Genomic DNA, 24,231 nt, shown 5'->3' with positions numbered 1-24,231 from the left:
CTCTTATAATTTAACGGCCTTCTTAGCCTTTCCACTTAGTTGACAAATACATCCCAAACTGCACTCTTTTGAGTCTTTCTTAGCTCCATAATTTCTCCATTCTTTTCTGGTTCAGTAAATGGGTACAGAGTCCATCTGTTCAAGCTAAAAAACTTGGAAATCACCTTTGATTTCTACTTTTCCTCCCATCTAGTCATTTAGCAAATCTATTTGAAATAAGTCCTTTTTTAGTCCACGGCCATTGGACTTGTTCGGGCCACCATCTTCTCTAACCTGAACTATTGCTGTAGTCTTAAAACTTTGTTCCTCTGCCCTTCTTGCACCTCTGTAGTTTATTATTCACAGAGCAGAGTGTTCCCATCGGACCTAAGAATAACATGTAGACTCTAGCCTGTAAGAATTGTTTTTTCCCTCCATTTCTCTGCAACCTTCCTTAATGTCTTCCTAGATCATTTGCCTTTTAAGGCCCTCTTTCTCTTCCTAGCCATTTTCCTTCCTGTCTTAGGGCCTTTATGCTTGCTCATTCTTGTTTTCCCTTTGTTAGCTCAGTTTTAGTTTCTTTGTTAGATTCTAGGTGACTCTCTAAACATTCTGTGCAAAGTAGACAACCCCCCCCTTCCTGTAGCCTTTGGTTTCTCTTATTTCTTTATCCTATTTATTTCTTTCAAAACATAGTCTAATTATCTGGCTTCACTCATATTTATCACATACTCTTTTGAGGGCAGGGGACCTTGTTTATTTGTTATATTCTTAGTACACTTAACTTGCAGAGTAAAAGAATTAACATCTTAGATGATTTGGGTTAACTTATTTTTTCCCTAGACTTCAGTATGTGCAGTTGGTATTTTTATTATAGAACAGTTTAACTGTTTGGGGACTAGGAGAAATTTGTTAGATTATTTGTAGCCTAGTTGATTTGTTGTCAGATTATATAGAAGCTGTTTTATCTGCCTAGACTTAAATAATTTGTTATATGAGCTTCTTGCCGGCTTGCTAGATTAAGGGCTGGCTTTGGATTTGCTGTTAGTGCCCTTAAGGGACTGACTGATAAGGACTTATTCATTATGACCTTGCCTTTAAAAATGTTCCCTAGGGGTGCCTGACTGGCTCAGTCGGTAGGGACTGTTGACTGTTGATCTTAGAGTTGTGAGATCGAGCCCCATGTTGGATGTGGAGATTACTTAAAATCTTAAAAAAAAAAATAAAAATGCTTCCTAGTTTGAACTACTGAGTTGGAGAGATTAAAACCTAGTGAAATTGCCCTCTCAGGTTTAGAAAGATAAAACACACTTTAGGTTTCAAGGAGTAACTTTGAAATAAATGAGCGAACAGAATTTTTGGCTCACTATCAGAAACGAGAAAGGCCATGAGAATTCATTTATATTAATTAATTTTTTTTTTGAAGAGGAGACATAATCTTTACTCCTCAGAGATACGAAAGGAGATTTGTGCCCACAGAGTTTAAATTATTTTTGATGTTACAAATTTTCTCAGTGTGATCTTGATTTGGTTCTTTTTAAGAAGAGGATGTTATAGGTTTCTTACAAGGGGCCTTAGTTAGTAAAGCTCTACAAGGATGCTAAACTTGAGGCTGTTACAGTGATGAAATAATTGTTTCATGGAATACTGGCTAGGTTGAAAACTACTTGACAAGTGCATTCACCTGATAGTCAAGATGTCTTAAGGACTTTCCATATGTAACTTAGCTGCCTTTGTTTTTCCCTCTAAGTCAGCTAGTAGTTTTCAGATTTTTCCCATGAATTACTCTTTGGTCTCTTCCATAAAAATGAGTCCTTATAGGGACATTGTGTAAATGGGAAAATGTGAGTGAAAATGTTTTCAACTTAGTCCTTTACATTAGGACCTTCAAGGACAGCCTGATGAGAGGATAGAGTCTGTTGGGGACAAAGTTGGCTTAGGTTAGTAGAAAGTTAATGACTGCAGTGGTAGCTCAAACTGCCCCTCGTCTATGTGTTTGGGAGATTAATATCTGTAATTTGTATAAGGTTTGTTATAGCTATAGGTCAAGGCAGTGCCTGACATGTGAAACCAAAATGTAGAATTTAGAGAATTACCTAAACAGCTGTTATTAAGGCTAAAATTTTGTATAAGGTAACATCTCTACCTAACGTATTCTCGGTTATTTACAGTATGTATGTATGTGTTTAGTGGTTAAGAATTTGACCTACCACTGATGAGTACTCTTACATTGGGAACTTTAAAATGTGTTTGGTGGGCACGTGGGTGGCTCAGTCACTAAGGGTCGGCCTTTAGCTCAGGTCCTGATCCCAGGGTCCTGGGATCCAGCCCCACATCAGGCTCCCTGCTCAGCGGGAATCCTGCTTCTCCCTCTCCCACCCTGTCACTTGTGTCCCCCTCCATGTCAAATAAATAAATAAAATCTTTTAAACAAATAAAATGTGTTTCACATATATATATAAACCTGTGGGGTTTTTTTTTTAATATTTTAAAAAATTTGTTAGCTTGCATGTACAAACGGGGAGGGGGAAAGGGAGAGGAAGAAACAGAACCACCCCCCCCCCCACTGAGCTGGGAGCCTGATGCACAGCTCAGTCCCAGAACCCTGAGATCATGACCTGAGCTGAAGGCAAACACTTAACCAACTGAACTACCCAGGTGCCTCTGTATAAAAAAACCTGTTGTTTTGTTTTGTTTTTTGAAGAAAAGATTATGTCAGTCCCAGAGGGAAATGCTGAGCACTAAATGAGATAATACTTGTAAAGCCCTAATTAAATTGCCTAGTTAATTGTGTGTGTGTTTGTATATGCATGTTTATGTGTTCAGTATATATTTTAGGCTATTGTCTTCATAATCAAAAAGTTAAGGTACTGGGGCGCCTGGGTGGCACAGCAGTTAAGCGTCTGCCTTCAGCTCAGGGCGTGATCCCGGCGTTATGGGATCGAGCCCCACATCAGGCTCCTCCACTATGAGCCTGCTTCTTCCTCTCCCACTCTCCCTGCTTGTGTTCCCTCTCTCGCTGGCTGTCTCTATTTCTGTCGAATAAATAAATAAAATCTTTAAAAAAAAAAAAGTTAAGGTACTTGAATTTCCAAATCTTTCATTTCATATCAAGGATCCTGTCTGTTGGAACTGTTTGTGAAATGACTAGTTCATAGTGTTAGGCTCATTTTCTAAATTCATTTGTTGAAGCTCGTTTGCTGCTCTTGGGATGCTGTCTTTTAGGCTTACTTGACTTCGGAAAAAGGTAGGTAATGTTAAAGTTAGAGGATTCAAGAAATGGTAAAGTTGAGTCAGAGTAAAGAGAATTTAAAATTACTTTGAATACATATACCCGGTGGAAATTACGAAAAGTACAAAGGTTTTTAGAAAATAGTCACCCCCTCATGCCTATTTTCCAGCTGTAATTCTTGTCTGAAGAAACCACTCTTAGTTTTTGTATTTTTCTGGAGAGAACTTATGTTTATATAAGCACATTGTATTCTTTATAATGTAAGTAGTAACATGAGGTCCACCTTGCTCTACAGCTTTTTTACTTAAGGAAGTATCTTGGAGGGTTATTCCATTTTAATATATGTAAAGCTACCCTATTATTTTTATATTGATGGCTTAATGTCAACTTAACCAGATCTCTTTTGCTGTGCATTGTTTCTTTTCTTTCTTTCTTTCTTTTCTTTCTTTCTTTCTTTCTTTTTTTTTTACTGCTAGGAACAATGCTAGGATGAAAACATTTCATATTATAAGACCCTTTCCTGTCAGCTCTTTATATTTTTTCTTCATCTTTTAACTTCTTTTTTCCCTTGATTTGTGGGAACATTTGACATATGAAGGGAAGTCAACCCTTTGTATGTGCTATTTGTGACAAGTATTTCCCCCATGTTGTTTTCTTTGACCTTGGTTGTGAATTTTGTCATGTAGAATGCTTTTTGTGTTTATATTTATAATTGAATATATAAATATATTTTTATCATTTCTGTTTTGTGTGTTGTACTTAGAAAGGCCTTCCTTCCACCTTCTGAGATTATAAAAATTTTTCCCACATTTTCTCACAATTAACTTTTGTCAGTCATTTTCTATCGCTTTCAGTCCTCAAATTCAGGATTTCTACTGTTCTTTGTAGATAAGTCTGATGTGGAGTTTCAGCACAATGTAACCAATTATGGAATTAATTTGATACTATCATAACTTAGTCTGCTGCATTTCACATGTTGGTAGTTTGAGGATAATCCTTACCATTAATTGCCCCTTTTGTTTTTTTTACCTGTAATTGCCACTTCTGGTACCAGGAAAAATGAGCTAATCTCGCTGCCTTCTTTACTTTCTTCCTCCCTTTGTTCCTTCCTAATAGTATGCATTCTTGCGGAGGAGAATATTGGTCAAAGTCCTGGTTTAGAGTAGCTGCTCCATAAATGTTTGTTGATGAATTAAGTCATTCAGCAAACAAATGTATCAGAAATGTTTCTTTATGGGAAGGAGAATTTTCATAAGTTTATAAAGTAAAATGAAACTTGAAGATAAGTTACTTTGGTTATTTTCTGAAATATATTTGGGGGATGGGGGAGGATGGTGATGGGGTTTGGGGGTGGGAGCAAGGGCAGAGCAGGAGAATGAGTTAACTTTTAGTACTTTCTGTGGGAGCACTCTAGCGGTACTGATTGTGAACGAAGAAGCATGGCTTTTGAGGCAGATCTAGAGTTCTTACTGTCCAGGTCTTCCCCTTACTGGCTGTGTAGCTTAGGGGTGAATTATCTCTTGTGAATCTGCCCCTTTTTCAGAGAACAAGTTGAAGCTGATTCCATTTTATGTTTTGTTGTTCTTTTTAAGTTACCTCATTTGAATCCTTGTAACTTTGGTATTTTTCTCATGGTAAATACTTCAGATAAATAATTTGCTTATACCTCAACTTTTCTGATTGTGGGTTTAAGGGTGCATTTTTTATTTTTATTTTTTGCAGTTATTTGTTAACTGTTCGAATGTTCTCGGGGGACTGCCATCTTGAGCCTTTTAAGTATCTTCACTGTTTAGCACTTAGCTTTGACCACACTGGCTATTGAGTAAATGAGTTTATTTGAATTCAGTTTTATTCCAATTGAGCCCAATTTGTTTGCAGTATAATTCTTAATTAAAATGTACGGTTGCCAACCCTTATAAGAAAAAGGGTCTCATAAGCTGAATTAGAAAAAATTTCAGGGTTGACTTAACTTCAGTTTTATGAGGAAAGAGAAGCGCAGTGTGTAAAAATTTGTTTATAGAGTAGGGTTTATATTTTTTGGTAGTGAATTTTATATGAAATTTAAGTCTGTTAATTTTAAGTTTCACAGCTCTTGAGTTACCTTGTGTGCTTTACCTTTAGTAGTCTAGAAACTTGAGAATTAGAAGCATCCTGTTTGCAGTAATTCTTTTTTTCTCCTTAAAGTTCTTTTTGAGGGTGAACATAGGAATTTTTAGATGTAACAATTTAACAATCACAGTTCTCTAAGATTTTTTTTTTCTGGTAAGCAAAGCATGGACAGGTTTTGAACAGTTTTAAGAGGTAAACTGAGGGGGTACCTGGGTGACTCAGTCGGTTAAACATCCCACTCTTGGTTTTGGCTCAGGTCATGATCTTAGGGTCCTGGCATCGACACCCTGTCAGGCTCCATGCTCAGCGGGGAGTCCCCTTGTGATTCTCTCTCTCTGCCCCTTCCCCTTTGCGGTTGCACTTGCACACATGGTTTCTCTCTCAAATAAATAATTTTTTTTTTTAAAGGGTAACCTGAGGAGGAAAATGGTCTAAGAAAATTCCAGGTTAAAGGAAACATTAAGATGAAAACTTCTTAAAGGATGGAAATTTGTAATATTCCAGATTTCTTGTGAAATTTATTAATGTTCTGTTACATCTGAATGTCTAATCTAATTTTATTTTAACTATATTGATAACAGAAGATACTGAACATTGTTTCATGGTCCAAACTGTAAAAAATAAGCAATAGAATATTTTCCTTCAGAGTCCATGTTCCTTAGGCAAGGATTTTTTTCTTGATGTTTATTGCAGTATTTACAATCCTTTCCTGATGATCATCACTTTAAATGCTGGTTTAAAAATAGAATTGTAGGGGGCGCCTGGGTGGCGCAGTCGTTAAGCGTCTGCCTTCGGCTCAGGGCGTGATCCCGGTGATCTGGGATCGAGCCCCACATCAGGCTCCTCCACTATGAGCCTGCTTCTTCCTCTCCCACTCCCCCTGCTTGTGTTCCCTCTCTCGCTGTCTCTCTCTGTCGAATAAATAAATAAAATCTTAAAAAAAAAAAAAGAATTGTAGGTCTTGCTTAAGACCTGTGGAGTCAGAATCTACAGGGAAGGGGCCTCTTTTACTTTTTATTAGCAAGGTCTGTAAATCACTTAGTAGTTACTATGTGTCCACTAAATATTTAATAGAGTTTCATTATGGTATTACAGCAATGAAAACAAAATTCAATGGAACAAAATGTCATAGTATAGTTTTTAAAAGTTAAAATGCAACTCACAAAAGATATAGGATGAGCATGTGTCACAGACTGATCATTTTTTAAAAATGATTTTCCTTTTATAATCTGATGTTTGAAGATTATGGGCCAGTTATTGTGATATAACATCTCTCTAGTTGGCATTTCTTGTGTTCTGACAGGCTGTGCTTCTTTGGGTTATGCATCTTTGGCTAGAATATTACAGAAGTAAAACAGTGCTCTCTGCTCATTGCATTCTGTCATTTGGCACACGATTTCAGTTTGTTCTATAACTCATGATGTTCACTTTGATCTGTTCATTAAGGATTTCCCAGGCTATTTGCCTGGTTATTTCACCACAGAATTGTAATAAGTGGTTTGTTTTTGTTTTGGGGGGTAAGAGGTACTTAGAAATTGTATGAATGATTTTCTCTTCCTTTAATTTTTCAGTGTATGCATTTATATCTGTATTGATGGTGTTTTATTCAAGGGGTTAGAATACAGCAGCACTCTTATTTATTTTTATTGGAATGAAAGTCACATTACATGAAGTTATTAATCATTTTAAAACATACAATTCAGTGTCATTTAGTATATTCACACTGGTGTAAAACCAACTTTATTAAATTCCAGAACATTTTTGTCACCCAAAAAGGAAAATCTATCCATTTAGCAGTTACTCCCCGTTCCTCCCTCCCCTCGATCCTTGGCAACCACCAGTCTGCTTTTCATCTCTGTGGATTTACTCAGGGTTATTTCGTATAACTGGAATTGTGCAATATGTGATCTTTGGTCGGGCTTCTTTCACTTAGCATGTTTTTGAGGTTAACCCTTTACCATGTGTCAGTACTTCATTCCTTTATAATGAATATATATATATGTACACACCCACACACCACATTTTGTTTATTCATTGATGTATTGATGGATATTTGGGATGCTTCCTTTTCTTGGCTATTGTGAATAGATCTGGTATTGAACATTGGTGTACAAATACTTGAATACCCATTTTCACTTCTTTTGGGTATATGTATATATATATTTATAGAATTGCTGGGTCATATGGTATATATTTAACTTTTTAAGGAGTTTCTGAACTTTTCCCAGTGTTTGTACCAATTTACCTTCCCACTAACAATGTACAAGGGTACCAGTTTCTCCCATATTTTCATCAATACTTGCTATATGCTGTTTTTTTCTTTGTTCTTTTTTAGTGGTGGGTGGAGAGATGTCTTTCAAATCCTTTGCCCATTTTAAAGTTGGGATATTTGTCTTTGTCGTTGAGTTGTAAGAGTTCTTTATATATTCTTGATAGACCCTAATCAGATAAGATTTGCAAATACTTTATCCCATTCTTTTCATTCGTTCATTCATTCATTCATCTGTCTTTTCACTTTCTAGATAATACCCATTGCCACAGAAATTTCACATTTTTTGAAGGCCATTTTTTTCTCTTGTTTGTCTTTTTGGTGTTATACATAAAAACCTACTGCCAAATCCAAGATCATGAAGCTTTACCTCCATGTTTTCTTTTTATAGCTTTGTAGTTCTAGTTTTTATGGTTAGGTCTTTGATCCATTTTGAGTTTATTTTTGTATATGGTGTGAATAGAGTCCATTATCCATATGTCTCGGTACCATTTGTTGAAAACACTATTCTTTCCCCCATTAAATGGTCTTAGTGCTTTGGTAAAAAATTAACTGGCCATACATGTATGACCTTTTCTGGACTCTCAGTTCCATCCCATTGGTTTATGTATCTATCCTTATGCCATTGCGATTTTTATTTTTGTAGCTTTGTAATAAGTTTAGAAACACAGAAATGTGGGGCGCCTGGGTGGCACAGCGGTTGAGCGTCTGCCTTCGGCTCAGGGCGTGATCCTGGCGTTATGGGATCGAGCCCCACATCAGGCTCCTCCGCTATGAGCCTGCTTCTTCCTCTCCCACTCCCCCTGCTTGTGTTCCCTCTCTTGCTGGCTGTCTCTATCTCTGTCAAATAAATAAATAAAATCTTAAAAAAAAAAAAAAAGAAACACAGAAATGTGAGTCTTCTAACTGTATTCTCCTTCTCAGTACTGTTTTGGATGTTTGAGATCCCTTGCAGTTGCAAATGAATTTGAGAATGGCTTCTCTGTGCAAAAAAGAATGTTGGAATTTTAATAGGTAGTATGTTTATGTTATATACTTTCACTATGTGTATGTTGGTATGCTTAATGGTTTCCCACAGGTCTTTCTGTAGCTGGGGTGCAGAGGTGCAAGAGCATCTATCTCTGGGGGTCGCAAAGACTAAGCTCACCCACTCCCTGCTGACAGAATCAAAAGGCAGAGATATAAGTAGTGGTGAAACAAGAAAGGAATTTATTTCAGTGAGTCCAACACCAGGAAGACAGTGGACTAGCATCTCAAAAACTGTCTCCAAAATGCTGAAAATACTTCCAGGTTTTTATAAGGAAAATGTGAGGAAAGATGAGTGGGTATGTGCAGGTAGGCAGTGAAGGTCAAATCGATCACTGGGAGTCATTCACTGATGGAGGTGTCTTGCTGGCTTAGGATAGTTCTTAGTGCATGAGAGGGTAGTTTCTGTTCCCTTCTGGGTATGCTTTGGCCTCCCGGTCTTTTGACTGAGCCAAGAGACAAGCTGGAAAGAAGAATCCAACTAGAAAGTTTGAAGTCAAAATTGAGGTTTGACTTCTGTAGTTTTCTTTTTTTTTCCTTCTTGCTTCAGACTGATAATTTTAATTGACCTATCTTCCATTTAATCTGATTCTTCCTTCTGTTTTATTTCAGTTATTGTACTTTTTGGCCCAAGAATTTCTTTGGTTCCTTTCTATAATTCTTTTTTTTTTTTTTTTTAAAGATTTTATTTATTTATTTGACAGAGATAGAGACAGCCAGCGAGAGAGGGAACCCAAGCAGGGGGAGTGGGAGAGGAAGAAGCAGGCTCATAGAGGAAGAGCCTGATGTGGGGCTCGATCCCACAACGCCGGGATCACGCCCTGAGCCGAAGGCAGACGCTTAACCGCTGTGCCACCCAGGCGCCCCCCTTTCTATAATTCTTAACCTCTTTACTGATAGTCTATTTATTGAGACATTGCTCTCCGTTTCCTTTATTAGCTCTTTGTATTTAGGACGATTGATGTCTGTGTTTCATCAGAGACTGTTTTGTAATTTTCATTTTCCCCCCTGTTAGTGTACCATACTTTCATATTTCTTTGAGTGCTTTGTAATTTTTTGTAGAAAATTGAGTATTTTTAATATTGTAATTTGGAGACTGTGGGAACCGAATGTTTCCCTCCCTGTCCTCAGGGTTGCTTACTGTGGATTTGTAGTTGGGTGTTTGTTTAGTGACTTTTTGAAACTATTTTTGTAAAGTCTGTGTTCTTTATCTTGGCTAGTCTCTGAAGTCACTGTCCCTTAGCTTGTGGTCACTTAGTGTTTCTTGTTTTTGGTTTTTCAGATAATATTTTGGTAAAATTTAAAAAATTAATGCAAAAAGCCATGATGAACAAAATATAAAAGTTTATCATCAAGATCAGTATGTTATCTTGTCTAAAGATGACAAATCTTTTCACATGTGGGTCAAACAAGGAATCAACTCTTAGTGCTCACAGCACAGCACAGGTTGCAGCCTTTTATAAGACTTGACTTAAAGGTTCATGAATGTTGTTACAGAAAGTAATTTCAGTACAATAGCAGTTTTATTTCTCTTGTCCATGGGTACTGCTGCTCTGAGAGCTCTTCAAATAAGAGCCACTTTCACCTTCACCATGTTCAGCTAGTGTTTTGTTGCCCGTTAGGTCTGTGTTAGGGCATTTCTTCAATGATTAACGACAGCATAATTTATAACTATCTTAGTCTTCATTTCCTGTTTTCTTTGACTCTTAAGATCAGGCCAAGGTGGAAGTAGAGGGTCTTCTCAGGTTTTGTTTTTGTTTTGTTTGTTTTTTTGAGCATATGTCTTGCCCTGGAGATATGTGTGGTTTTTAAGCCTGCTCTTATAAGGGAGTTCTTTGCAATGTCATAATTTCCCAAATGGTGTCTTAGCCTTTCTTTCCATGCTTTGGGTGTGCTGTTGTTCACTCAGTTATAAACCTTTGTCCCATGGAGGAGGAGGTTCTTGCACCTTAGACTGTTTTGGAGGAATGCCCTTAGCATAGCAGCTTTTCCTTCCATGTTAGGTAAAACAAAGGCAAGTACCTCTTGTCAATCCTTAGGTAGCCCCCAGACAGGTTTATACAGACCAAACATAATCCTGTGAGACTAAGTTCTACAGGGCTCACTCCAGAATCAGAGACCTGGGTCCCACACTGGCTTTTTGGGACCTCCACTGTGCCTGGGAGAGATGGGGGTCAAGGGCAAGGAAAACGCTACAAAGCTTTCCTACCATTTTAAAGTTTCTGTTTTCTGGATTTAGTGTGCTTGATTGCGGTAGGCCTTTGACTATTAACAGAGCTCTGACAAAGCTGATTCTGACAGATTTTGCTTGATTTTTGCTGTTACTGTGAAGGGGTAGGCTCTTGGAGTTCCCTCTTTCACCATTTTGTGTTCATGGCCTAAACATGTGTTTTCTTCATTTTTAATTCTCAAAGTGTCCCTGATTTGGCCAGTGGGAACTGATTCAAGCTGGTTTCTGTGCCCTTTTGATATTTCATAATCATTATTTGGATATTTCCTGCTTTTTGCTAAGATAAAATATTCTAGGCTTATTTTGTCATCTTTCCCCAGCCCTGGGAATCAGCTATTTCTCAAAGCCCTGGTTTTGTTTAGTGGAAATCTGTTTTTAGAAGCCAAGATCCTAGGGGCACCTTGTTAAGTGGTTAAGCGGCTGCCTTTGGCTTGGGTCATAATCCCAGGGTCCTGGGATCGAGCCCCTCATAGGGCTTCCTGCTCAGCGGGAGCTTGCTTCTCTCTCTCCCTCTGCCTGACGCTCCACCTTCTTGTGTGTGCGCATGCACACGCGCTGTCAAATACATAAAATCTTTTTTTAAAAAGCCAAGATTCTGTGTTAAGTATGCTCATTTACTGGAGTCACTATGCTCAGACCCTCTCAGTGCAGAGTTGGGAGAGGTATATATACATAAATATTACCTTTGTGTGGTATATGTGAATGTAAGTATTTTATTAGTATATGATTGTGAATTAATCATTAATCATACTGATAGAGTATAACACCACAAAATTCACTCTAGTTTTCACCCTTTCTGTTACTAGTTACTGTATTCTTTGACAGTGTGAAACTTAACTTTAATTATTCTAAATACTTATTTGATTATTTCCCCTGTATATAATCAATCTTCTGTTGTAGCCACTGCCACCATCCACGTGTGGACACCCACCTCCCCCTGCTTAGCATCTTGACTCTTCTCACTGATCCTCCCTCCACCCATGGATACCTTCCTCACTCTTGGGCTCAGTGCCCCATTTCTGGCTGTCCCCCTGCACGGATACCCTTCCTCACCCTGCTTTGACACTGATATCCTGTGCTGGGCCGCTCCCAGGTGTTGATACCCTTTTGTCCCTACTCTGACTCTTAACAGTCTGGAACCCTCTTGTGTTTCCTCATATAAATGGCTTTAGTCCTGAATCAGGAAGAGAAACCCACTTTTTAAATGAAATCTGTTAATACATTAAGCTTATATGAAAGCAGTATTTCACAGGCTTATTTTCAAGAGAGCTAAGGTTGAATTTGAATAGTCCGTCTTCTGGTTCTTATTAATGAAGGATTGTGAACAGTTTGGCTAAATGAAAAACAACCTTTTTAAAGGATTGTATGTAGATAGTAGTTGTCTTTTTAGAACTTCAATAGTTTTCAAGTTAAAAGGTAAGTAGTAGTTACCTAAATTTTAGTGAAGAGAAGAAACAGTCTGATGTTAACTTGCCAAAGTCGTCCAGCCTCGTAACTGGTTGAGTTGATTTGAATCCAGGACCATTGGACTCTGAAGCCTGTTCTTTCATAAAAATCTGCCTTAATTAGTTAAAATGCCTTACCTGTTGGTTGATGTTGCATGTTTTTGACAGGCTTTGTGATTTTTAAAGTTTTTGGTATCTGAAATGTAAACCATTATAAAGCTGGTGTTCGATGTACATTCTGATGAAATCAGTTTGACTTTTTCATTGAAAACATTTGCCACAAACTTGGTGGGTTCAGAAGTAAAAACATTATAGGACATAGGAAGTATCTTACTGTTTGTGTACTTTTTGCCAAAGTGCATTTTTCAGTCTAAAGAATTCTGTTTTGGATTTTTAGTTAATCAGTGATTTTTAAGTCAGGCGCATGCACTTAAAAACATACAGTATTTCAATAAGGGTTTTTTCAGAACCAGTTTTCCCCTTAGGGATTTTCTTATAGTTGATGTTTTAGACTTCAGGCATTTATTCATCAACAGGTTGTAAAATAGGTTGAGATTAAAAATTAGGATTTTCATGCCGTCAGCATTTACGAATCTTTTTTGTTTATGCCTGTATTATATGGGATCATCAGACCTTATAATGGAATCTGGTGGAAGATTACTAATAACCTGGGATTACTGTTTATAAGACTGCTAATTTGCACCCCCGCAGTCTCCTGTAAGTACTAGTCGATAGAAACATTTTTGATTAGTATATTTCTAACATTCTTGTTTGTATTAGTCTGTTAAAAAACATTTCATCAGAGGAAATTTAAAGATGAAATTGATTTCATTCAATGTTTCATGAATGGGGCAGCATCCTATCTGTCAAGTAGAAAGGAGCTCCAAGGAGCTGTACAAAATGGAGGCTTTTACAGGCAGAGGGGGCCAGGGACAAGGAAAAAGTGGATTACTTCATCTTTCATTAGAAAATGGTGGGAGGGGGTCTACAGGTGATTGATTACCTCACTACTGCTGACCAGGAAATTCCAGAATGACCAGTTAAGATTTTGTTTCTGGCAGGGGTTTGTTTTTTTTTTTTCTTTTAACATTTTATTTATTTATTTGAGAGAGACAGAGCATGGGGGTGAGGGGAGAGGGAGAGGGAGAAGCTGCAAACTCCCTGGTGAGCAGGGAGCCTGACAATGCAGAGCTGGATCCCAGAACTCTGGGATCATGACCTGAGCTGAAGGCAGATGCTTAACCATCTGAGCCACCCAGGTGCTCCTTTTTCTGAGAGGGTCTTAAAGTGTAATCAGGTTAGGTATTAAGTCTTGGTTTGTTTATGTGGGGCTTAGGAGAGTTCACTCAATTTTGGGCCTTTTATTTTATTTTTTTTTTAACATTTGCTAGGGAAGCCATAACAAAATACTGCAAACTGAGTGGGTTAAATAAATTGATTTTGTCATAGTTTTGGAAGCTCATATTCCAAGATCAAGATGTCAGCATGGTTCGTTTCCTCTGAGACCTTTCTCCTTGGCTTGCAGATGGCCGCCCTCTTGCTGCCTCTTCACATGGTCTCTTTGCTGTGCAGCCTTGGTGTCTCAATGTGTCCCAATTTCCTCCTCTTTTTTTTTTTTTAAGATTTTATTTATTTATTTGACAGAGACAGCCAGAGAGGGAACACCACAAGCAAGGGGAGTGTGAGAGGGAGAAGCAGGCTTCCCGCTGAGCACAGAGCCCAGTGCGAGCACAGAGCCCAATGCGGGGGCTCGATCCCAGGACACTGGGATCATGACCTGAGCCAAAGGCAGACGCTTAATGGCTGAGCCACCCAGGCGCCCCCCCCCATTTCCTCTTCTTAACAAGGACACAGGATTGGAATGGGGCCCACCCTAACAACCTCATTTAAGTCAATCATCTCTAAAGCCTTTATCTCCAAATACGGTTGTATTTAGAGGTGGGAGAGGTGCAACTTAGAGCTATGAATTTGTGTGTGGGGGGCACAGTTCCACTCCTAATATTACCAGGGAAAGAAAGATAGAATGAATTTGGATGGCACTAAGTGTAGTTAAAAGAAAATGATAGGGTGGCGCTTTTGAAAGTTTAATTTGGCTTTATAGAGGTAAGGGGTTAAAATTTCTTTCTTCTATCCTTCTAGGTTCCCTGGCTTGGGGCCCTGTAAATTAGACTGACAAATGAAAGATTAACAAGAGAAAACATATAGAAGTTTATTAGAGTGTGCTTCTACCTCAGAGTAACTCAGGGGTGGTTAGAATTTGCCAAATTCTAAGGACACTTAGAATTTTCCATTTAAGGACACTTAATGGAAAAACAGATGACTTTTTGGAAAGATAGGTAAATGGGCCCTTAGGAGAATTGATGGGAGAAACAATAATTTGTAGCAGTGTCTGGGTGTGGTGCTGTGTGTGGTGCTGTGTGTGTGTGTGTGTGTGTGTGTAGGGAAGAGTTGCTCCAGGGGAGGGGGACTGATAAGTTCTTTTTGGAGGCTCTGCTTTTAGATAGGTAAGGAATTGTAGGAATTAAAATATTTTCAGCTCAAAACTATTCTTATGTTAAAGTAGCATATTTTGGGGTGCCCTGTCATGATTCCTTCACACACTTGTGTAAATGTCTTAGTATTAGGTAATAGTTAAAGCTATTCATATTTTATCTTTTGAAAACTAAATTTAAATGAGAATTCTAAAGACATTGTAGAAAATGAATAGGTAATATTAGTGGTTTGCCTCCTAGGGATTGTTTTTAGTATATAGGTTATTACTTGACTATTGTTTAAAATGATAAGGTTTATTTATTTTAGATTCTTTGCAATTTCTTGTGATTTTTTTTTTTTTTCTTGGTACAGACTATAAAAGCGGTTTTTCATTCCCACTTAGTTATTGAAACTGTAATTTTAAGAGTTTCCAACAAAAACTTGTTGGGAAAGTAACATCCTATTACATACATCACAAAGCAGCTTAGTATGTAGCTTCATGTCAAAATAGATAATGAAAATCCTTTATTCATCCAGAAACACTTTAGTTTTCATTTTAATTTCTGAAGACTTCAAAATGTAGAATAAGATGGTAGAAGAATTAGAACTTAGAGTGCCTGAATTTTTATGTAGTTTATTTTGATTAGGTACACTCGTATACTTGTTTCATAAGTGTATTACTGGAATTGGTGGTGTCAGGTTACTCAGATTGGATCAAGGTTTTTCCACCTTCCACTCATGGCGCATATGAACTTATACCATTTAAACGTTTTCATTACCATGGTGAGTTAATCATTTGTATCCATTTCCTGTATCTGGCCAGTCTTAACTTTTCATTGAATAGATCTCTACAGTTTGGGATAGTAAAAAATAGAATATTTCTATGATATTTGAGAATTTTTCTTAAAAAGTATTTTAGCAAGTTGATACGACCATAAAGGATTTTTCATAGAAACAGTATTTGAAAGAATTTGGAAAAGGGAAGATTAACAGTGGTATTGATTATTTTGTTTTTTAAAATTTCACTTTTGGGGTTATGCAGTTGTAAATATAAAACATTTGCTATTAGTGAACTCAGGCATTGTGATGCACAGAAAATTAGATTCCTTCATTGGCTGATAGCCTTTAAGCTTTGTATTGAAATGAGTACAGTTGCCCAGTTGGCTTCTGCCTTATTTAAAAAAAAAAACAAAACTATGAATTTGCTGTTTAGATTGGGCTGGCAACCTGAAACTTTATTGATGCCGTTGATAGAGGCTCCCAAAAAGTTAAATTTAGAGTGAAGAAAAGCATTAGTGCCTAAAATATTTGATACCCATTGTGATGATTGTAATTAAAAAACAACAAGCCTTTTCATTATGGAAATTTTCAAACATACATATAACTAGAGAAAAGAGTATTTGCATACCTCCTTGTACTATCATTTCTAAATGCATATGCAGCCTTTTTCCAGTTATCCCCATTTAGCATTATCTGTTTTTTATTTGTTTATTTTTTTTTAAAGATTTTATTTATTTATTTGACAGAGACAGAGACAGCCAGCGAGAGAGGGAACACAAGCAGGGGGAGTGGGAGAGGAAGAAGCAGGCTCATAGCAGAGGAGCCTGATGTGGGGCTCGATCCCATAACGCCAGGATCACGCCCTGAGCCGAAGGCAGACGCTTAACCGCTGCGCCACCCAGGCGCCCCACCATTATCTGTTTTTTAAAACAGATTCCAGATATGTCAGTGTAACTGTAAAGACTTCAGTCTTTTATTTACCACCATCACACTACCATTGTCACATCTAAAATGAGTAATAATTTCTTAATGTCATTTAATGTTCCGTTCATGTTTAAATTTTTGATTGTTTCATAATTTTCATTTTTTTAAGGTTGGTTGGTTTGAGTAAGGATCTGCGTAAGGCCCACATGTGTTTGATCTGCATATTGAAAACTGTTTATTTGTTGGGGGAAAAAAACCACGATTATTTTCACCTGTCGAGTATCCTGTGATCTGGATTTGCTGGATAATTTCCCTCAGATTTTCTTTAATTTGTTTGTCCGTGTTGAACTTTGTGAAAGTTAGTAGTTAGATCAGATTTCAGATTCCATCTGGGGTGGGGGCGAGAATACATTATAGATGGTGTAATGTGCATCCTAGTTTGTCACATCTAGAGACACTTGATGTCTATTTGTGATTAGACCATGGTGATTTAAAAAAATAACATTTATTGAGATACAGTTTATTTGTAGTGAAATAGGCAAATATTAAGTGTACAATTTGATTTTTGACAGATGTGTACATTTGTATAACTGCAATCAAGATAAAATTCCGTTACCTCAAGAATGACCTTCCCTTTGCAGTCATATCCCTACCCCACTGGACCCCGCCCATCCACTCCAGTGATCTAGTTTCTGTTATATTTTTGCCTATTTTAGAATTTCATTATAATTGGAATCTTAGAGTAGTAAAATCATTGTCGCTCAGAAGAGATAGAGCTTAAGAAAATTTTGGCAAGGAACTCCAGGTCTAATTTCCTTCCATTTTTATATGACAGGGACTTGCCATGAGGTGTTGAAGCCTTGTTTCACTGAGTTGGAGAGACTGGACCTAAATGGCGCAGCATGACTTTGCTCCAGCCTGGCTTAATTTTCCTACTCCACCATCATCAACAAAGGTACTTTCTTGCATTTCTTTCTTTGTGTCTGCTTCTCATTTGTTCTTGTACACAAATGTAGTTGAAACGTGAAGCCTTAATATTTTTGTGGAGAAAATTTTCTTGTATTACCATCTAAGTTATTTCATATGGAATCTGTTAGTTTTTATATTTAAAAAGTCAGTTTTTCATCACCATACTGTACACCATTTACTTCAGTTGTCTTTTGTACTAACCAGAGTTCCATACATTTTATCCATACATTTTAATGCAAACCCGTTAGATACATTGCGTCTTACCTTTATCTGTACTATTCTTTAGATAGTAACTTGATTTATTTCCTGTTCTATAGGTAATACATTAAAAGAAAAATCTGAGGTTTTTTTTAAATTTATTTTTATTTTTTTAAAAGATTTTATTTATTTATTTGACAGAAAGACAGCCAGCAAGAGAGGGAACACAAGCAGGGGGAGTGGGAGAGGAAGGAGCAGGGAGCCCGATGCGGGGCTCCATCCCAGGACCCTGGGATCACGCCCTGGGCCGAAGGCAGATGCCTAACGACCGAGCCACCTAGCCGCCCCAAAATCTGAGGTTTTTGAGGTCTCTGCTTGTACCCAGACGATTTCTTTTTCAGACAAATAACACTTTGAATGGCACATCACTAAAATTTCAGGAGTGATGAAAGCTTTGCAACATTGCTACATATCAGGCCTCAGTAATCTAAGAAATGTTCATTTTAGTCAAAAATCAAAACAGTAGTTTGTATTAGACTTGCTGGCATTGCAGTTGTCTTCCACTTAAAGACTTGCTGAAAGAGACCGACCTTGAAATTGTTTAGAATCAATCTAACTGGCTTAATAGCTGTCTTTGACTTTTTTCCCATAGTGCAAAGGAATCGGGAGAGTCTTGATCATCTGTTTGCCTGTTCATCATGCTCTGCCATGCTAAGGCGTTCATCTAGGACCTTTGGGGGTACAGGCAGTTCTTACAAAACTGGTTTATTAAAAGCAGCTCTTATGGGAACAACTTTTATAATTTGGAAAGTCGGTCCCCAGTAAGGACTTGTCAGATCATAATAAATTGGCCCAAATTTTGGCCCATAATTTTCTACAGATGGATTCTCTGAAAGGTTAATTGACTTGCCTGTTTTTCATAGAATTACTGTGAGCCTAGACTAGAATCTAGGATGCATTTCGTATTCTATACTCTTTACATAGGACTTGTTTTGGAATGCTGTCAAATGATTAAATATCTCATTTCATAGCCTGTGCAGTGGGATTTGAACTTGTTAGAAAATGGAGACTTGTATTGGTTAAGCACTGAGATCACTTCTTAGAGATTCTCTGATTGCCCCTTTTCCTCTTAGGTGTAGGTCTCTGCAATTTACTTCCACCTCCCCCTTCCTTGTAACCCAGCAGCTCTAATCTAGCCCTCTAGCAGGTTTGTTTATTTTTTTTCAGGCCTACTTCTGAACCCGACTACATGAGTTTCCTGCTACCCACCTTTATTTCTTTTTTCTATTTTGTTTACTCTCTCTGAAATAGGTATAAGACTTGTTTTCATTTTCAAGCGAATTGATAAAAAATTAGCAGCACCTGGAAAGTTAGCTACAAAACATTAAAAAGATAGAGAATAATTTTTGTCTTCATTCAGATGTTAATCTGAGATTCATTAAGATTAACTGTTGCTTTATGTGGTTAAATCCTTACTGCTTTCCAGAACCTGACCCTTGATCTGGATAGAGGTCTTCATGAATGAAGATTTCGAGAATTAGGATTTTCCCCTCTTAATCTCAATTATTCAAATCTATTTTAAATTACCTACAGAAAATGGTATTTATATTTGAACTCTTAACTAGCAGTCCTTGAACTTATTTCTTTAGACCTTACCCAGTGTGGTTTTGACAAATACAGACCTTTTAGTAATGACTTCTTACACCTTCCATTTTACCCTTTCATGTCTACAAATCACTATTCATGGGTTCTCATTTATAATTAACCTCTTGTTTTCTGCCAGAGCCCTTTTAATCTTACCCTGAATAAATGGAACAGACGTTAATTTACTGTGGAGTTCTCTATTTCAGTGTAATGGAAGTCTTTATTTATTGTTTAAAGGGATGAGGATTTGAAATAAAAAGTAATATTCTTGGAAGTGCACTTTAGTAGTTTTCTGAGGTGTGTAGAATTTTAGCCCCATCATGTGGTGAAATTTTAAACTGCATGTGGTTGATTATATGCGGCATAGGGCATTGACATTTGAGCTGTTGATTGGGACCCAATAAAAAGCAAATTTTACATAATGTTTTTGTGTACACATAGGTTTAACTATAATAATAGTCATACATCTGTGGTACACTAATATTTTCTCTTTTGGTCTTCTATTTTCTTTAATACTATTAGAAAATGTAAATTGCCACTGATACTATCATTCTTTAATAGATCCTGAGTTGCATTTTGGGTAGTATTTTTATTATTGAAGCAATACTGAACTGAAATGGTTGTAGATACTGGAAAAGTTTAGATACTTCTTTGTATTAGATGTTCTCCTTCTGGCCATCTTACCTTAGGAAGGATGATAAATTGATCCCTGTAATCAGGTTGAGGTATCCTTTTATAGTATTGTTAGAAGAAGGAAGATTCCTGGGGCACCTGGCTGGCTTATTTGGAATAGCGTGTAACTCTTGGTCTCAGGTGGTGAACTCAAGCCCCACATTGGTGTGGAGCCTACTTAAGAGAAGGAGGGAGGAGGTGGTTGATTCCAAGGGTGTGATACTAAAAGAGCAAATACAGGGTACGATATAGAAAATATAGGAATTTTTATTCTTTTTAAGTACAAAATAATACAGACCTGTTATGATGACATTCCACTACAGTAAATTCATATTCGTTAATCTGTAGTTCTATGGCTAGAGTGTAGCATTAGTGCATTATGGATTCTTTCATGGCAACATCTAAACAATAGTGATTAATATTTTACCAAAACTTCTTTTAATGTTGCATTAACAGTGTTGGCTTGCATTGAAAATGTGTATTTAAAGTCCAGGCTAAGAGAAGATCAGAAAATTCAGTCAGACTGATAGTAGAGTTCATTGAAACTTCTTGTTTACTCGGTAGAGTTTTTGTTAACTAGTGACTCATACTGTGGGTATCCAAGAAAAAATTGCTAAATTATTTTTTAAAGGAATCTAGGAAAAGATTTTAAGTATGTAAAGGGATAAAGATGGTAAAGGGATGGAGAGGGTCTCTTTCTTATTCATGGTAATACCTTTTTTAAAAAATTTTTAGTCATTATTACATACCAGTGATTGTATAAAACGGTTCATGTGAATGCTAACAGAAGACATAAGAGGTAAATTCTGTTTTCTTTCTCCCATATACAAAGGAGGGAGCTAAGGTTAAGAGAGGTAAGTAATGTGCCCCAAAGTGCTGGAGCTAGGATAGGAATCCATGTGTGCCTGACTTTAATGTTTATCAACTTAATAAATTTATTTTCTAAACTTTTAGGTAGTAGACTAATTTTCAGAAGTGAATATTAGGGTGCTTTTATACATACACCAGGATGTATTTTTATCCTGGTTTGGATAAACGAAATTTTTTTTCTTTAGGGATGGCATCTCTGGTATCTGTCTCTTCTGCGTATGGATCTAACTTTTCAGTGTCTACGTAATCTTTTATTGAGTGGATCTACATGGATTATTTAATTAGTTTACCAGTTAATGGACTAAGCTGCAGGATTGTCTAGGCATCTCTTGAATATATTTGTAGGGTAAATTCTTAGTAGAATCAGCAAATCAAGGGGTTTGTACATTTTGGTAGGTAATGGCCTAATAGCTCTCAGAAAGGTTGTATTGGGGTGCCTGGGTGGTTTAGTCGGTAAGTGTCCCACTCTTGATTTCAGTTCAGGTCTTGATCTCAGGGTCCTGAGTTCAAGGTTTATGTTGGGCTCCATGTTGGGCTTGGAGCCTACTTTAAAAAAAAGAAAGGTTATACTTACTTATAATCCCATCAGAATTTTATGAGGGGGCTAGTGTTCTCAGTTTCAGCAACACTGGGTGTTTTCACATTTTTTAATCTGTGCAATTAGATGAAAAATGGTAATTCATTACTTTGCATTTTTAAATTATGGTTGAGTATATTTTGGTGTTATGAATGATTACTTTTTTTTTTTTTAAAGATTTTTATTTTATTTTTATTTATTCGACGGAGATAGAGACCACCAGTGAGAGAGGGAACACAAGCAGGGGGAGTGGGAGAGGAAGAAGCAGGCTCATAGTGGAGGAGCCTGATGTGGGGCTTGATCCCATAATGCCGGGATCACGCCCTGAGCAGAAGGCAGACGCTTAACTGCTGTGCCACCCAGGCACGCCTATGAATGGTTTCTTAACTGCTTGTTCATGTAATCTGTTTCTTAGTGATTTTGTAATAGCTCTTTTCACATTGGGGAATTTGGCATATATATTAGAAATATATTTGCTTTGGTAATTTGTAATTTGCTTATTTGTTTTGGTAAGGTTTTTTTTTTTGTAAGTTTAAAATTTTCTAGTGTAGTTAACATATAGTGTTATATTAGCTTCAGGTGTACAATGTGTAGTGATTTAGCAGTTCTGTACATGTTTTGATAATTCTTTAAAAAACCTTGTTGAAGGTTTTAATGAAACATACAAAGAAGGATAGATAATAAATACTTATTAAACATCAAGATAGTGATATCTTAACATTTTTCTATATTAGCTTTTATTTCTTTTGGAAGTAAAGCATTATGTGTACATTGAAATCCACTGTCTTAACTTCTTCACAGTTCTTTCTCTTCATTTTTCCCCAGAAGTATTCTCAGTGCATGTTCTTAAAACTACTTACTTGAATGTCAAATAGTATTGTTAGGTATGTTTAAACATTTTTATCAGTGATTTTCATATATATATATCTGCATCTTTTACATTGTATCTTTGAGATTTTCTCCCCCCCATGTTGATATTCACAAATGTCGTGTAACCGTCTTAAAACTCTATGTGGTATCCTATTTTTGTTTATCTATACTACATTTTATTTGTCCATTGAAGTTTAGATTGTTTACAACATAACTTTTGGCTACTCTAGAGAAACACTGCATTGAATATTCTTATGATATCTTCTTGTACACATCGATTAGAATTCTTTAGGCCACTGCTCCTCACACTTCGATGGATAAGAAAATAACCTGGGGATTTTGTTAAAATGCAGATTCACATTTCAGTAGTTCTTGGACAGGGCCCCGAGTTATAACAGTCTTCAAAGTGATGTTGATTCTTATTTATGGACTACAGTTTCAATAGAAGGCTCCAACATAGATCTAGAAAAAAAATAGTTGGGACTTGGTTAGATAGTGCCAAGTTCCTCTTCTGCATAGCGTACTGATTTATACTCCTATATGCTATTTAACTATTCTCTTTACTTTAAATTCTTGCCAAATATCACAGTTTTTTTGCCAATCTTCGTCGTAAAGTGCATTTTCACTTTTTTTGCACATGGAGTTATATTTCTGTGAAATGCCTCTTTGCATCCTTTGTTACTTCTTTTGCGTTCCTTTTCTTTTCACATTAGTTTAGGATAATATACATCTGTATATGTGTATATATGTATTGGTGTGTGTGTGCATATATGTCATTTTTAACATCTTTAAAGTTACAATGTTTTTCAGTCTTGCATATATATTTCATTGGGTGAATTCAAGTACTTTGTACTACTTGTTGGCTATTTTAAATATTTAATTAATTTATTTTTTATTAAGTAAACTCTGTCCAACATGGGGCTTAAGCTCCACCGATTGAGCCAACCCGGTGCCCCTAAATGTTATTTTTAAAAGCTTTATTATTGTTTGTGGCTGGCTCAGTTGGTAGAGCATGGGACTCTTAATCTTGGAATTGTGAGTTCAAGCCCATATTGGGCATAGAGTTTACTTTAAAAAATAATGAAAAGCTTTATTATTAAGTCTTTGCTGCAGATATATTACATCTTGTGTCAGTGTTGTTTCTGGCAACTTTAGTTCTTACTCTGTATTATATTTTGGATTTTTAAATATGGGCAGTCATACATTCACTAATAGTTTCCTGTCTGCCTTTTTAGCCTTATTACTTGTATTTCTTGTGTTGTTGTGTATATGTCAATCTGTGAAGGGTCTGGATTTTATCCTACTAGCAAGCTAACATAGATGCTGGCAGGAGACATGAGACTCCTGGATCAAGGGCCAAGAACTTTATTTATTACTTAATAGCACGACAAGCAGAATGAGCATGATGTCAGCACTGGTTCTTTATGCCTCCTAAAACCTTTGATAGTTGGGGCGCCTGGGTGGCACAGCGGTTGAGCGTCTGCCTTCGGCTCAGGGCGTGGTCCTGGCGCTATGGGATCGAGCCCCACATCAGGCTCCTCCGCTATGAGCCTGCTTCTTCCTCTCCCACTCCCCCTGCTTGTGTTCCCTCTCTCGCTGGCTGTCTCTTTCTCTGTCAAATAAATAAATAAAATCTTAAAAAAAAACAAAAAACCTTTGATAGTTGACATGGGAGGGTCCAGGTGGATGCTACCTGTGGTGCTGATTGGGGATCTACCACATTTATAATAAGCCTGCTTTTTGTCCCAGAGAAGGATGTTACCTGTCATCCCTCAAATGTTGCTCACTGCAGCCATACCTTGAGAAATGGGCCATTACAAAGAGCAGTGAAGGCCTTCTTGGCACACAAGAAGAATGGAAGGAAATGCTCAGGGCCCCTGATGGGTTGCTGTCCCAACAATCAACCCATCAGCCCTACATATTCTTGGCCAAACTTGAATTTTCATGTGATTATACCACTCTGTC

The 24,231-nt window shown here is 37.1% G+C and overlaps 1 protein-coding gene across 2 annotated transcripts in view; it reads left to right on the top strand.

Annotated features, from left to right (window-relative positions):
* Nucleotides 1-24,231, top strand: part of GPBP1 (GC-rich promoter binding protein 1) — a 71,835-nt gene that overhangs the window by 12,841 nt on the left and 34,763 nt on the right. For both annotated transcript variants that reach the window (XM_008691398.2, XM_008691399.2), the window contains exon 3: nucleotides 17,302-17,421. In XM_008691398.2, the coding sequence (XP_008689620.1) occupies nucleotides 17,359-17,421 (63 nt within the window). In that variant the 5' untranslated portion in view covers nucleotides 17,302-17,358. The remainder of the gene's footprint in view (nucleotides 1-17,301; nucleotides 17,422-24,231) is intronic.

This window comes from Ursus maritimus, unplaced genomic scaffold (assembly GCF_017311325.1).
Source record: "Ursus maritimus isolate PB19 unplaced genomic scaffold, ASM1731132v1 scaffold_5, whole genome shotgun sequence".
Taxonomy (NCBI): Eukaryota; Metazoa; Chordata; class Mammalia; order Carnivora; family Ursidae; genus Ursus; species Ursus maritimus.
Note: the sequence above shows the minus strand (reverse complement) of the source record. Positions and strands in the feature narration are given on the sequence as shown.